This window comes from Mauremys reevesii, linkage group 1 (assembly GCF_016161935.1).
Source record: "Mauremys reevesii isolate NIE-2019 linkage group 1, ASM1616193v1, whole genome shotgun sequence".
Lineage (NCBI taxonomy): Eukaryota > Metazoa > Chordata > Testudines > Geoemydidae > Mauremys > Mauremys reevesii.
The window spans coordinates 6150389-6162767 of NC_052623.1; the positions used below are offsets into that span (position 1 = coordinate 6150389).

General features: G+C 56.6%; 1 protein-coding gene across 1 annotated transcript; it reads left to right on the forward strand.

Moving 5' to 3' along the window:
- The first annotated feature begins 695 nt into the window (after window positions 1–695).
- On the forward strand, window positions 696–2514 carry LOC120388901 (hemoglobin subunit beta). The gene is made up of 3 exons (XM_039511025.1): window positions 696–821; window positions 949–1171; window positions 2386–2514. Exons 1-3 carry the CDS (start codon window positions 730–732, stop codon window positions 2512–2514), a joined length of 444 nt encoding a protein of 147 aa, XP_039366959.1. The 5' UTR covers window positions 696–729.
- Window positions 2515–12379: the final 9865 nt, after the last annotated feature.

Genomic DNA, 12379 nt, shown 5'->3' on the forward strand with positions numbered 1-12379 from the left:
TCAATGGGCCAGATCCTCTGCTGGTGTGAACGGGCACTTCGCCATCCACCTCGCTGGCACCCATTGACCCCACGGGGGAGCGGACACCAGGCCTTTGCCTCCGCCAGAGGGTCAGGGCCAGTCACATGTCTGCGCTGCTAGTATGGCACACAATCAACCCCGTAAAACCTGCTCCACGGGCGAGCGCATCCCTTAGCCAACCCCCTGCCAGCAGCGTCCCATGTACACTACCCGCCCGCAGACCCTCCACAGGGTCAGTGCTGGCCCCCTGGGATTCACCCTAATGCACCTGGGGCCAGATCCCTCACTGGGCCCTTTTGAGCGGCACCTCAGAGATGTGTGGGGTTTGGGTCACCCCTCTGGGCAGGGACGACTTTGCCCCCAATTTACAGGTCCTGTCTGGCACCATCTGCAGGGGTCAATATCCCCCTGCGGACAGGGCCAAGGGTGGAGGTGGATGTGTGTGGTGAAGGCAGGAGAGTCCCATAGGTTGAATTTAGCATGTCTGTTCAGCCAGCCCTGGGACCCAGACTCAGCCCCCAACCCACACACACACACGGAGTGGCCTCTCCCCAGCCAGCGCAGACCCCACCCCAGGGCTGACCAATGGCCGTGTCCATAGAGAGGGGGAGGAGCTGAGGCTGGGGGATAAAGGTCCGGCCTGGGGTCTGCTGCTCAGCTACAGGTTCCTCCCTCAGCTGCATCTGCAAAGGCCCCTCGCTCGTCACCATGGTGCACTGGACAGCCGAAGAGAAGCAGCTCATTACCAGCCTGTGGGCCAAGGTCAACGTGGCTGAATGTGGTGGCGAAGCCCTGGCCAGGTAGGCCAAGCCCCACGGCATCTGCCCCATTGTCCCCTCCCTCCCCCCAGGCTGGCAAACCTGCTGCTTCTGCAGGGAGGCTGCAGTAACCCTGTGTGTGTCTCTGCTCCTGTCTCCCCCTCTCTAGGCTGCTGATCGTCTACCCCTGGACCCAGAGGTTTTTCTCTTCCTTCGGGAACCTCTCCAGCCCCACCGCCATCATCGGCAACCCCAAGGTCCGTGCCCACGGCAAGAAGGTGCTGACCTCCTTCGGGGATGCTGTGAAGAACCTGGACAACATCAAGGCCACCTATGCCAAGCTGAGCGAGCTGCACTGCGACAAGCTGCACGTGGATCCCGAGAACTTCCGGGTGAGTCGGGCTCTGGGCTGACCCCTCTTCGATCCCCCAGGACAGGGCAGGGCTGAGTGGGGTTCTCCCTTTGGGGCATGGAGGAGGCCACCAGTGAGCAAGCTCCCAAAGGGGCACTGGGCCACGGGTGATGCTGTTTAATCCAGTACAAGGTGCCAGGCCTGGGGAGCAGGCTCCGGGGAGATTCTGAAGATGGCAGGATCCAGTAATGCCGGTGGAAATCTGCTGAGACCACCTGGGCCCAGGAGCCAGTGTCAGGAGGGATGCAGAGAGGGGGTGGCGGGCTCTGAAGGGGGGAGGGGGGCGTGATATGGGTTTGGTCCGTGATATGGGTTTGAGCGGGAGGCTGGGGGGAGGGATCTGTGGGGAGAAGGGCACGCTCGGGCAGACCAGCCCCTTTGGTGGGTGCTAAGTGGGATGGCCAGGGAGTGAAAGTGCTGCTCCCCCATGATGATCCCAGCCCCACAGCACTGTGTGCACAACCCCCCTTCCCGCCCCTTTGGGCAGAGGGAGGAGGGAAGGTGCTAAGGGTCTGAGGGAGGAAACCACGGGGCAGGCCAGGAGCGAAGCCAGAGAGGCGGGATCACCGGGGTGAGGTAGAAAGGTGGAGAGAGGCCAGCGACAGACGGATACAGCGTAGAGGGTAGGGGGTGGAGGGGTCAGGGGAGCAACGGGGACCGTGGGGAGGTGGTAGGAGCAAGGGGAAGGATGGCAAGGGGTCGGGGGCAGGAGAGGGGAAGGGTTTGTGGGAGAGGAAAGGGGTCAGAGCCAGGGAGGAGGCCCTACTGTGAGGATTTAAGTAGCATATAGGCCTTGTGCTGGCCTGGCCCTGCACTCAGAGGGGTGGGGGGCCGGGAGGGGGGGTCACCCCACAGGAATAGAGGAGAAGACGCGAGGAGTTAAGGTCAGAAAGACACAGAAGGGAGAGAGCAGGAGCTGGGGGAGGCAAAGAGAGCAGAACACACGGATGAAACAGGTCCTGGGCTGGGGAGAAAGTTTTCTGACAGTGCCAGTGCAGATAAAATCTCAGAGCCCCAAACTCCATCATCCATTCATCAATCCACCACCCTCTCTCTCTCTCTAGCCCCCCAGCATGTATCTCCCTATCTCTCTCCCTGACCACCATGGTCGCTGAGCAGCAGCCCTTAGGGGCTAGAGAGATGTGGAGGGGTTCAGAGCCCCACTGACGGGCTTTTCCTCCTTCTCCCCTACAGCTCCTGGGTGACGTCCTCATCATCGTCCTGGCCACCCACTTCGGGAGGGAGTTCACCCCGGCCTGCCAGGCCGCCTGGCAGAAGCTGGTGCGCGTGGTGGCCCATGCGCTCTCGTACAAGTACCACTGAGCCCTCGGCAGGGACCCTGCTCCGTTCCAGGCGCGCCCGTGTGCGTGGAAATGCCCTTTGGGTACCAATCGCTGTAACAGTCAAATAAAACCCCTCCACTGCAGTTGCTCATGGTCCGTGTGTCTGTGCTCATGGTGCGGGATCCTGGGGGACGGGGGCTGGGAGATTTTATAAATGGGAAAGGGTTTAGCTCGGTTGCTAGTTTGTCTTTCTTGTTCTCTAAAGAGTGCTGCTGCTGGGATTTCCCGGCATTCCAGCTATCACCTTGTCATGCCAGAGACCTCCAAACTGGCTGTAAAATGGAGTTGTCGCTCTCTGGACAGCTCTAGTCACCTGTAACTTCTTAAAAACCGGACATTTACGGATTTAGCCAGTCGACCCTCATGTACCGTTCCCAGTTCCTCGCCCTTTGTCTGTTCCTTTGCCTCCTTGGATTCCAAGCCAGCAAACACGTCCCCACACAATTAGCTCTGGGCATCTGGTCTTGGAGGCTGTGGATGTGTGAGTCCCCTGGTTCGTTCCCTCCCTGCATGGGCCATGGGGAAAACAGGATGGTTTGCATTTCCCTCAGCAGCTGATAACACTTGCAGCTCTGCACTAAGACAATGACTATAATTCTCATGCTTCAGGGTTTCAGCCTGTCACCTGAAGAGGTCAGGAAGGAATCTCCTCCCTTTACCCCCTACTCAGTTTACCAGATATATTTTGGGGGAAGATTCCCCTCTCTGAAGCATCAGAGATCAGCCACAGCTGAATGGGGGTGGACCAGTGATCCGAGGTGGCCTGGAAAATCCTTTCTAGATGCCTGGCTGGTGGGTCTGGCTCACCTGCTCAGGGGCCAACTGATGCCAGATTTGGGGTCGGGAAGGAATTTTCACCTAGGTCATTTTGGCAGAGAGCTTGGGGGGGGGGGTACTTTTGCCAAGGCCTGGGGAGCGGGGTCACCTGCTGGGATCATCTGGGTATCGCTCACCCAATCAATTCGCTGCCATTATAGGGGGCCTTGGGCATTGGGGGGTTCCTTGGTCCATCCTGTTCTCGGTTTGGGGCACACTGCAGTGAGGACTGAAATGCTTTAGTCACGGGGCTCAGTATAGGGGTAATGGTGGAATTCTCTGTGTGTGCAGGGTGATCTCCTGGTCCCATCTGGCCGTAAGCCCTGCGACACTATGAAACCACCTCCTGGTGAGAGCGGGTGCCAGTCACATGCGTCATAGAATCATAGAATCATAGAATCTCAGGGTTGGAAGGGACCTCAGGAGGTATCTAGTCCAACCCCCTGCTCAAAGCAGGACCAATCCCCAACTAAATCATCCCAGCCAGGGCTTTGTCAAGCCTGACCTTAAAAACCTCTAAGGAAGGAGATTCCACCACCTCCCTAGGTAACCCATTCCAGTGCTTCACCACCCTCCTAGGGAAAAAGTTTTTCCTAATGTCCAACCTAAACCTCCCCCTCTGCAACTTGAGACCATTACTCCTTGTTCTGTCATCTTCTACCACTGAGAACAGACTAGATCCATCCTCTTTGGAATCCCCTTTCAGGTAGTTGAAAGCAGCTACCAAATCCCCCCTCAATCTTCTCTTCTGCAGGCTAAACAATCTCAGTTCCCTCATCCTCTCCTCATAAGTCATGTGCTCCAGCCCCCTAATCATTTTTGTTGCCCTCTGCTGGACTCTCTCCAATTTATCCACATCCTTCTTGTAGTGTGGGGCCCAAAACTGGACACAGTACTCCAGATGAGGCCTCACCAGTGCTGAGTAGAGGGGAATGATCACGTCCCTCGATCTGCTGGAAATGCCCCTACTTATACAGCCCAAAATGCCATTAGCCTTCTTGGCAACAAGGGCACACTGTTGACTCATATTCAGCTTTTTGTCCACCGTAACCCCTAGGTCCTTTTCTGCAGAACTGCTGCCCAGCCATTCGGTCCCTAGTCTGTAGCAGTGCATGGGATTCTTCCGTCCTAAGTGCAGGACTCTGCACTTGTCCTTGTTGAACCTCATCATATTTCTTTTGGCCCAATCCTCTAATTTGTCTAGGTCCCTCTGTATCCTAGCCCTACCCTCCAGCGTATCAACCACTCCTCCCAGTTTAGTGTCATCTGCAAACTTGCTAAGGGTGCAGTCCACACCATCCTCCAGATCGTTAATGAAGATATTGAACAAAACCGGCCCCAGCACCGACCCTTGGGGCACCCCACTTGATACCGGCTGCCAACTAGACATGGAACCATTGATCACTACCCGTTGAGCCCGACCATCTAGCCAGTTTTCTATCCACCTTACCGTCCATTCATCCAGCCCATACTTCTTTAACTTGCTGGCAAGAATACTGTGGGAGACTTATCAAAAGCTTTGCTAAAGTCCAGATATAGCACATCCACTGCTTTCCCCTCATCCACAGAGCCGGTTATCTCATCATAGAAGGCAATTAGGTTAGTCAGGCATGACTTGCCCTTGGTGAATCCATGCTGACTGTTCCTGATCACTTTCCCCTCCTTTAAGTGGTTCAGAATTGATTCCTTGAGGACCTGTTCCATGATTTTTCCAGGGACTGAGGTGAGACTGACTGGCCTGTAGTTCCCCGGATCTTCCTTCTTCCCTTTTTTAAAGATGGGCACTACATTAGCTCTTTTCCAGTCATCTGGGACCTCCCCCGATCGCCATGATTTTTCAAAGATAATGGCCAATGGCTCTGCAATCTCATCGACCAACTCCTTTAGCACCCTCGGATGCAGTGCATCCGGCCCCATGGACTTGTGCTCGTCCAGCTTTTCTAAATAGTCCCGAACTACTACTTTCTCCACAGAGGGCTGGTCACCTCCTCCCCATACCGTGCTGCAGAGTGCAGCTGTCTGGGAGCTGACCTTGTCTGTGAAGACAGAGGCAAAAAAAGCATTGAGTACACTAGCTTTCTCCACATCCTCTGTCACTAGGTTCCCTCCCTCATTCAGCAAGGGGCCCACACTTTCCTTGACTTTCTTCTTGTTGCTAACATACCTGAAGAAACCCTTCTTGTTACTCCTAACATCTCCGGCTAGCTGCAACTCCAAGTGTGATTTGGCCTTCCTAATTTCACACCTGCATGCCTGAGCAATACTTTTATACTCCTCCCTGGTTATTTGTCCAGTCTTCCACTTCTTGTAAGCTGTTTTTTTGTGTTTAAAACGAGCAAGGATTTCACTGTTAAGCCAAGCTGGTCGCCTGCCATATTTACTTTTCTTCCTACACATCAGGATGGTTTATTCCTGCAACCTCAATAAGGTTTCTTTAAAATACAGCCAGCTTTCCTCGACTCCTTTCCCCGTCATGTTATTCTCCCAGGGGACCTTGCCCATCAGTTCCCTGAGGGAGTCGAAGTCTGCTTTTCTGAAGTCCAGGGTCTCTGTTCTACTGCTTTCCCTTTTTCCTTGTGTCAGGATCCTGAACTCGACCATCTCATGGTCACTGCCTCCCAGGTTCCCATCCACTATTGCTTCCTCTACAGCTGTGTCTGCATCCACAGGCTCAGACCTTCAGGGCTCTGCCCTGCGCTGAGGTGCAACAGCACAGGGTGAGCTGTCCCCGTGGGATGGCTGCTTCCTTTACAGGTGCACGGTGTCCTGCACCTTTCGGGTGCTAAACATAACGACTAACCCCCACATGAATACGGGCGCCATTCCCTCCAACAAGGAACTGCGGGCCAGATGATACCAATGGGCCCCTCTGCCGGGAAATCGACGGCTGGGATTGCAGGATGTGCCTGGCTTTCAGGCACCCTTGTGCCCGTGGGACTCCGGGGTGGTCAGGGACTGAGGTGATACCTGGAATATCTAAGGCCCTCTAGGGAGCTCTACGTTACGCCAGACCTCGCCAGGGGGACTCCGAGCAGCTGTGCACCCCAGAGTGGCTGCAGCAACCCCTGACTCTAGCCTCCTTCTGCACTGGAGGTGGCCGGGGGCCTGGCTGTCCCTGGGTGGGGGTGGGGATTTTACAGCCCCTGAATACGACTGCCGGGGCTGCAGCAAACGAGACAGTCCCTCCCTCTGAATCACGGAGCTGGAAGGCAAACAGCCAAAGGACTTTGGGTTTGGGCAGTTTCTGACCAATGCTCCCCTCCCCCACTTCCCACTGACCCGGCTGAGAGACAGGCCCGGCACTGACATGCCAGAATCACGAGTCAGGCCCTCCAAAGTTACAGGATTGGCTTCGAAATCACGAGATTTTAAAAATCCCTTTTGGATTCTTTCCCTTTGCCTTCAGGGGCTTGGCGGTTTCCAGGTTTTCTCTGCAATAGGGCCAGGGTGGGAGCTTCTCATTTTCCTTTTAAATAAAATTTGAAATGTTCAAGACCCCACCACCCCTCCGCCGCCCAAAATGATGCTGGGAGCTGGGGCTTGAAGAAAAACACCAAACACCAAAAATCAACAAACTGGGCAATAAAACAGAGAGACTTGGCAACCCCAAGCCCTGCTTCACACCTCACAGCTGGCCTGCGTTTTGAGGGATGCCCAGTGCCCCTACATGCCACACAAGTCTGGCACCCGCCTCAGTTTCCCTGCTCTTAGCAATCCGTCCCAGCCCTACCCGCGAAGCGGGAACGCAGGGCTGGGGGAACACAGGGCGCTCCCAGTCAGAATGGTGGCTGGCACAGAGCGGAAGGCTGCACTCGTGGGGAAGGTGCTGGCCTGGCCTCAGCTCTAACCAGGACCTTGGGCAGCCCATTTCATCTCGCTGGGCCTTAGGGCTCCCTCTGCAAACTGTGCGTCTTTTCCCCCCCTCCTGGTCCCGCCTAGCTAGAGGCCAAGCTCCTTGGAGCAGGGGCGTCGCCCGGCCTGGTCTGTGTCAGTTAGACGAGCAAAAGAATCATGCTCCAACCGACAGAGTCATGGCAGCCGAAGTCCCAGTGTAGACACATTTAGGCTGGTGAAAGAGCGCTTTCCCCGGGGCAGCGTGTTTTGTGTGGGGAAGTGGCATAGGCGATGCTGGCTAAGGTTGCCTTTGGCCGGTTTAAGCTGTGTCTCTATTGGGGGGTTGCCGATGCAGCCAGACCAGGGGAGCTCTATTGGCAAAGGCTTTCTAGTGCAGACAAGGCCTTGCTCCGCCTCTGGACAGGGGCTGGCTCAGCCCTGCTCTTGGCTGTGGGCCCTAGTAGCCAATGTAATGCACATAATTAACATGCTCCTCGTTAGGGGGGTTGGCAGCGCACTGCTGAGAAGGACCTGGGAGTCGGGGTGGATCACAATGTCAACAGGAGTCAGCAATGCGATGCTGCTGCAAACAAAGCAAACGCAATGTTAGGTTGCACTGACAGGCATAACATGCGAGTCACGGGAGGTGACAGGACCGCTCTACTCCTGCCTCCAGCGGCCACAGAGATCGGGCCTCTTTAGAACCAGCTGAGAACTGTTATCCTGTCCCCCCTCAGCCCTCTCCTCTCCAGGCTAAACAGGGCCAGTTCTTTCAACCTTTCCACACGGGTCAGGTTTTCCAAACCTCTGAGCAGTTTTGTTGCTCTCCTCTGGACTCTCTCCAACGGTCCCCATTTTCCCTAAAGCGCGGGGCCCACAGCAGGACACAGTATGCAGCCGAGGCCTCCCAATTATCTGCCTTGGCCTACAGGCAACACTCTTGTTAATCCACCCCAGAATGAGATTTGCCTTTTTCACAACAGCCTCACACTGTTGACTCATGTTTCATTTGTGATCCACTATAGCCCCAGATCATTTTCAGCAGAGCGACCACCTAGCCAGGGGCGGCTCTAGGCACCAGCAAAACAAGCTGGTGCCTAGGGCGGCCAAATCTAGGGGGCGGCCGGCTGCGCCGGCGGACCTGCCGCAGTCATGCCTGCGGGAGGTCCACCGGAGCCCCGGGACGACCGGACCTGCCGCAGGCATGACTGCGGAGGGAGCGCTCGTCCCGCGGCTCGGCTGGACCTCCCGCAGGCATGACTGCGGCAGCTCAAGCGGAGCAGCGGGATCCGCGAACCATCCGCAGCCGCGGGGGGTCCAGCCGGGCCACGCGGGACCAGCGGACCCTCTGCAGTCATGCCCGCGGGAGGTCCGCTGCTCCCGCGGCTCCGGGGCGCCTCCCGCGCATGACTGCTTGGGGCGGCCAAAACTGTAGAGCCGCCCCTGCACCTAGCCCAGAGGTGGGCAAACTACAGCCCATGGGCCTAGGGTGACCAGACGTCCCAATAACATCGGGACCGTCACGATATTCAGTCATTTGTCCTGCGTCCCAACAGATGTATGGCCGGGACGCCATTTGTCCTGATATTCTGGCTTGGGGCTTTTTTTTTTTTTTTGGCTTTGGTGGCGCTCCAGCCCTGCCCCCCCATGTGTCCCGATATTTTGTTCGTGTCGTCTGGTCACCCTATGCGGGCCACACCTGGCCTGCGGGACCCTCGTGCCCGGCCCCTGAGCCCCTGCCCCAGGAGGCTAGACCCCAGCCCCTCCCCGGCTGTCCCCTCTCCCCCGCAGCCTCAGCTTGCTCACTCCACCGCCGGCACAAGGCTCTGGGCGGCAGGGCTGCGACCTCCTGGGGCAGCGCAGCTGCAGAGCCCGGCCTGCCCCGGTGTCTGTGCTGCGCTCTCCACTCTCTTAGCCAAGTCCTTCATGAAATGGAGAACAGCACCAGGCCCACGATACGCCCTCCCAGACGGATAATGAAGCAGTGACAACGACTCTTTGAGCACAGTATCCAACGGGTGGTTCACCCACCATATAGTAATGTCATGTGACCGCACAGCCCTAGTTGGCATAGGAGAAAGTCAGGTAGGAGTGTGGCAAAAGCCTCACTGTAATTGAGATCTCTCCTGTCTACTGCTTTCCCCAGCCACGAGGCCAGTTACTAAGGGGCCAGTTGAAAGACCCCCGCCCGTTTCCTCCAGCAGATGCAGGGGTGGGAGGGGTGATGTTAATTGCCACAACTCGCAACCCCGGGGTTCGGAAGTACAGCTGGTGCCCTGCCCTGCCCGAGGATATCTGCACACACCCCTCCCCGCAAAGGGCTACAGAAGAAGGTTAGGCCACAGGTGCGTTTTGGGATTCAGACTACATCTAGCTCCAGTTCCTGGCTCTGGCCTGTAGTGCAGGCGCTCCCGAGTTCCCATTCCAACTCTGACACACTCTCCCTCTGTGGACTTGAGCAACTCCCGTCCCTGCTCCGTGCCTCAGTTTCCCCAATAGTACAGTGGGGTGAAGGATCCTGACCCGCCTTACAGGCAGGGGAGGGTTAAGAAATGTGGCTTGGAGGAGGCCTATTGTGCCGCTGCCTTAAGTGACTAACTTACCATGCCATGAGCAACAGAGGCTGACACCAACACAGCCCCTGCGCCTCACATGCCCCGCTGGCTCCCCAGACAGACCCAAGTTCCCGTTCTCAGGCCCTGATAACGCACCGGCCTGGGGCTCCGGAGAGAGGCGTCAAGTCCCGCTGCGGAATCCTGGGCAACTCACTCAGATGGCCCAGGCCTGGATTTCCCACCAGTTCAATGTTCAGTTCCCACCATGACACCGCCCAGCTGCCTCCTTCCCTGGAGAAGCAGCCGTTTCTGCAGGGAGGGTGCTTAACCATGGGCCTGTCTCTGCTCGTGTCTCCCCATCTAGGCCAATGACCATCTACCCCTAGGCCCAGAGGTTTTTGGCTTCCTTCAGGAACCGCTCCAGCCCTACCGCCAGCCGGCACAAAGGTGCTCAGTTCCCGTATCTATGCCAGTGTGGGATGAACAGCGCACCCACGAGAGACAGCTCAGGGGACCTGCCAAAGACACGCTGCCGGTGCCACCCATGAAAGGGGTCAGGGGCAGTGCCGGGGACGCAGGAGGAATCTGTGGGGAGAGGGCTGCAGACAGGCTGACTGGAAGAACCTGCTGTGCAGCGGGGCCGGCGGAGGGAGTTGCAAGAGTGGGAGAAATCACGAGTGGAGGAGGAAAGGTGGCAGGAGGGGAAGGGAAAGGCGGAGAGCGAGGGCCAGGAGGTGGTTAACCTCCAGGGCAGCGAAAGAGGAGGGGGGATGAAAAGTGAAAGCCAGCGCTGGCGAAGGAAGAAGCGAGGAGGGACCGAAGCAGCCAGCGCTGGAGAGGGAAGGACAGCAGAGGCCCCGAAGGAGACGCTAAGGGGAACTGAGGAAATTCAGGATCCCGGTGAGTGCCCCACAGGAAGGGTGATGGCAGACCCCGGGGCTGTGACAAAACCGCTGCCAGCATCCACCGAATACTTGGATAACTAGAGGCTCATTCTTGTGCTGGTTCAGGGGGAGGGGGTGGGATTTACCAGCCTCCTGAACAAGCCTAGAAGGTGCTTGAGCCCTTGTGTGATTTTTGCCTTTCCCCGCCTGGGAGGGAGGGTGAAGTCGAGGAGACAGAGAGGGATTTAAAGGGGGGGGTATTTTCTTCTTTCTCCCCTCCAGCTCCCGGCTGACTCCTCATCGTCACCCTGATGGTGTTGGCTCCTGTGTGCCAGGCAGCCTGGCGAAAGCTGGTCCGTGTGGTGACCCACAAGTGCCACTAAACCGTCCGCAGGGAGGGACCCACAAGAGGACGACAGCCTGCACCTGCCAGGCACAGCTCCCCGCAGGGAAATACCGATGGCCGAACAGTCAAATAAAAACCATCCACTGCAGTCTGCCTGCTGTCCCCTAGTCTGTGCATGCTGCGGGGCCCAGGGCCCGGGGAGGGGCAGGCACAGGGGTGCTGAGATATTTCGTAACCAGGAAATGGGTTAGCTCATGGCTTCTTTTCTAAGGGCTGGGGGAAATGAGAATTTCCCGCTCTCTGAAAGGCAAACATCCAACGCAGCGTTACCAGGGAGAAGTCAGGCCTGCCACAACTAAACACACACAGCACAAATACACCAGCACACACACAGAAATACACACACACACACACAGAAATACACTCTCTCTCACACATACACACCCAGAAATACACACACACAGAAATACTCTCTCTCTCTCTTTCACACACACACAAATACACTCACACAGAGAAATACACACACAGAGAAATACACTCTCTCTCACACACACACACAGAAATACACACTGTCTCACACATACACACACAAACTCAGAAAAATACATACACACAGAGACACACATAGAAATACACACACAGAAATACACATACAGAAATACACTCTCTCTCTCTCACACACACACACACTGAAATACACACACACAGAGAAATACACTCTCTCTCTCTCTCTCTTTCACACACACATGGAGATACACACACAGAGAAATACACACACACACAAATACTCCCTCTCTCTCTCACACACACACAGAAAATACAATCTCTCTCACACACACACAGAAATACACACACACACACACAGAGAAATACACACAGGTGTCATGCTGCAAGACTGCTGCTTCCGCAGGCACCAGGGGGCTGCTCACGTGTGTAAAGTTACTCGCACGCACGAGTGTTGGGGGGACACGCCCTGAGACTGGGAGGGGAGTGCTCCTTCTTTCATGTGTGCCCCAGCATGGTCAGCTGAAGAAAGACATCACTGACCGTTCAATTTACTACCCATGAAAACACCTAGGGGATGTTCACTGCACCCGCCCGTGACAGACGCTCCCTCCCCCTCGCCCCTGCAGATGCCTGCCCGCTAACGTAGCACAGAGACAGGCAACGGGGCAATCACCAGTCCCCAGCTCCCCTCTCAGCGCTCGCTAGGCCATGGTAAGGGGGGACGGGGCAGTGTCCGTACCCCGTAGTGTGCACGCTCTTCTCCGCTCCGACGCAGCCACACGGTAATCGGCCGAAGGGACAGAGCACCTGGCCCAAAAGCAGGCCCTGAAAGTAGCTGCACGTGTTTAAATAAGTGAATCACAATGAATCCTGTGCTGCCGTCTCCCCACAGAGCCTGGGCCC